This window comes from Apaloderma vittatum, unplaced genomic scaffold (genome assembly GCF_000703405.1).
Source record: "Apaloderma vittatum isolate BGI_N311 unplaced genomic scaffold, ASM70340v1 scaffold12443, whole genome shotgun sequence".
NCBI classification, from domain to species: Eukaryota; Metazoa; Chordata; class Aves; order Trogoniformes; family Trogonidae; genus Apaloderma; species Apaloderma vittatum.
Genome location: NW_009706499.1, coordinates 26,281 through 28,160, shown reverse-complemented (window position 1 = coordinate 28,160; position 1,880 = coordinate 26,281). Strand labels below are relative to the sequence as shown.

The following is a 1,880-nucleotide window of genomic DNA, read 5'->3' as shown; positions in this document are numbered from 1 at the left end:
CCCCCCAGGCATGGTAATGTCATGCATAGCTGCTAAAAATCAAAGCTGCAGCTTTGCCAGGGCACAACTAAGGAACAGCTGGAAGGGAGACAGAACACAGGTATTCAACACTAGGGTATCCTACAGGCACCATAATGAGGTCTCTACAAAATGCAGACAAAACAGAAAACTGCTTCCTTCCCCCCCTCCTCCCACCCCCTGGCCAAAAAAAATATAAGAGAAAAATGAAAGAAAAACCTCCTCCTGAAATTTGCAATTAGAGCAGCAAGAGCTGTGATGTTGCCTGTTAATACATGAACGCCCACCATGTAAAATTCACATTAATGAAGTCTCGAAATAAGTAGTATATATCCACAGTGATTTTAATAGTTCAGCTTCTGAATCTTACACTGTCATATCTGACATAAAAAAATGTAATTGATTTATTAGCTACAAATATAAATTATACCTGGATTTTCTTTTTTTTTTTTTTAAGAATAAAAAAGTACCGTGTGTTCAATTTTCCAGAGTTAGAATCTCAAGGGTAAAGATGATAATCATGTGAAAGCTGTTGAGAGCACACAAATAGATCATGCAACATGAAATGGCAAGTCATTAAAAATCAGACTCCTTCAAAATCATTCAAATGATTGTCATAACCAATTGTACTAACGCACTATTTGACTTCAGAGCCCATAGCAAAAGGCAAGTCTTCCTCCACGATTTTACTCATATTCCCATTTTCATATACAGAACTTCCCAGAAACTTAATGGTCAGTAGATTTGTTTGTTGTTGTTTTGTTGGGTTTTCTTCCACATACAATATTTTAGTCTATTTATTCTTTAAACTTCTCTTTTCTGTTGAACTGCAAGCATTTGTTAGTCCTCAGTTTGCTGGAGTGAACAATCCCCATCCCCCCCTTTTCTTATGTCATGTTAATGGTTCAGGCACAACAACCAGATTTTGTCCTTTTTGCTGGCTTGTAGTCTGTAATGTCCACAGTTTGCGGTGGCCCCTCAGCTTTCTGCCGTACAATAATCGGGACTACCATGTCAAACACAGTTTCAAAGAGGTAGTCCACCTTGTACCCCGTTTTTGCACTGGTCTCGAAGCACATCTTCTCAGCTGCTGGAACATCCTTCTCATCTAGCATTTTGTATTTCAGTATCTTTTTATAGAGTGCGATCGCATCCTCTGCACGGACTTGTTTTCGCACCTTTGAGCTGCAGCTGGCAACAGACTTCTCAGGTCTATTTTCATCCGGTGGGAGAGCAGAGTCATCAGTGAGGTCAACTTTATTTCCAACAATCGCAAAAATGCAGTCAGCGCTCGCGCTGTCAGTCAGTGCCAAGAATCTTTCTTCCAGCTCCGCCAGGCTTTGGAGGCTGTTTACATCGTACGTGAGGATCACAGCAGCTGCTCCTCTGCAGTACATGGACCCGAGGCCGTGAAACTGCTCCCGTCCTGGCAAGGGTTTAAACACAACACAGAGTTAGCACACTGGAAGCCACATTATTAACTGAATAAAAGAGCTGAAGGAATTTTAAGCCAATTTCTCAAGTTTGGGTGGAGTGGCAAAGGTAAAAATGGGTTAGTTATAACATTTTAATTTTTCTCCATCTGCTTCTCCTTAAGAGTGCAACAGTGCCACTAAACAGCTCAGCTCACCACTTGCTCAATTTCAGAACACAGAAATATCAAGGTTGGAAAGGACCTTAAGATCATCAAGTCATGCTACAGCCCTACACCCCCCTAACACTAAACCATCTCCTGAAGTGCCACATCCAGCCGTTTCTTAAACACGTCCAGGAATGGTGACTCCACCACCTCCCTCGGCAACCCATTCAGTGCTTCACCACTCTTTTAGTGAAGAAGTTTTTCCTAATATCCAATCTAAACT

At 41.5% G+C, this 1,880-nt stretch overlaps 1 protein-coding gene across 1 annotated transcript; it reads right to left on the bottom strand.

Moving 5' to 3' along the window:
• Nucleotides 1-920: 920 nt before the first annotated feature.
• Nucleotides 921-1,442, bottom strand: RAB20 (RAB20, member RAS oncogene family). The gene has a single exon (XM_009865820.1). The coding sequence runs from the start codon at nt 1,413-1,415 to the stop codon at nt 924-926; it is 492 nt and encodes a 163-aa protein (XP_009864122.1). The 5' UTR covers nt 1,416-1,442; the 3' UTR covers nt 921-923.
• Nucleotides 1,443-1,880: the final 438 nt, after the last annotated feature.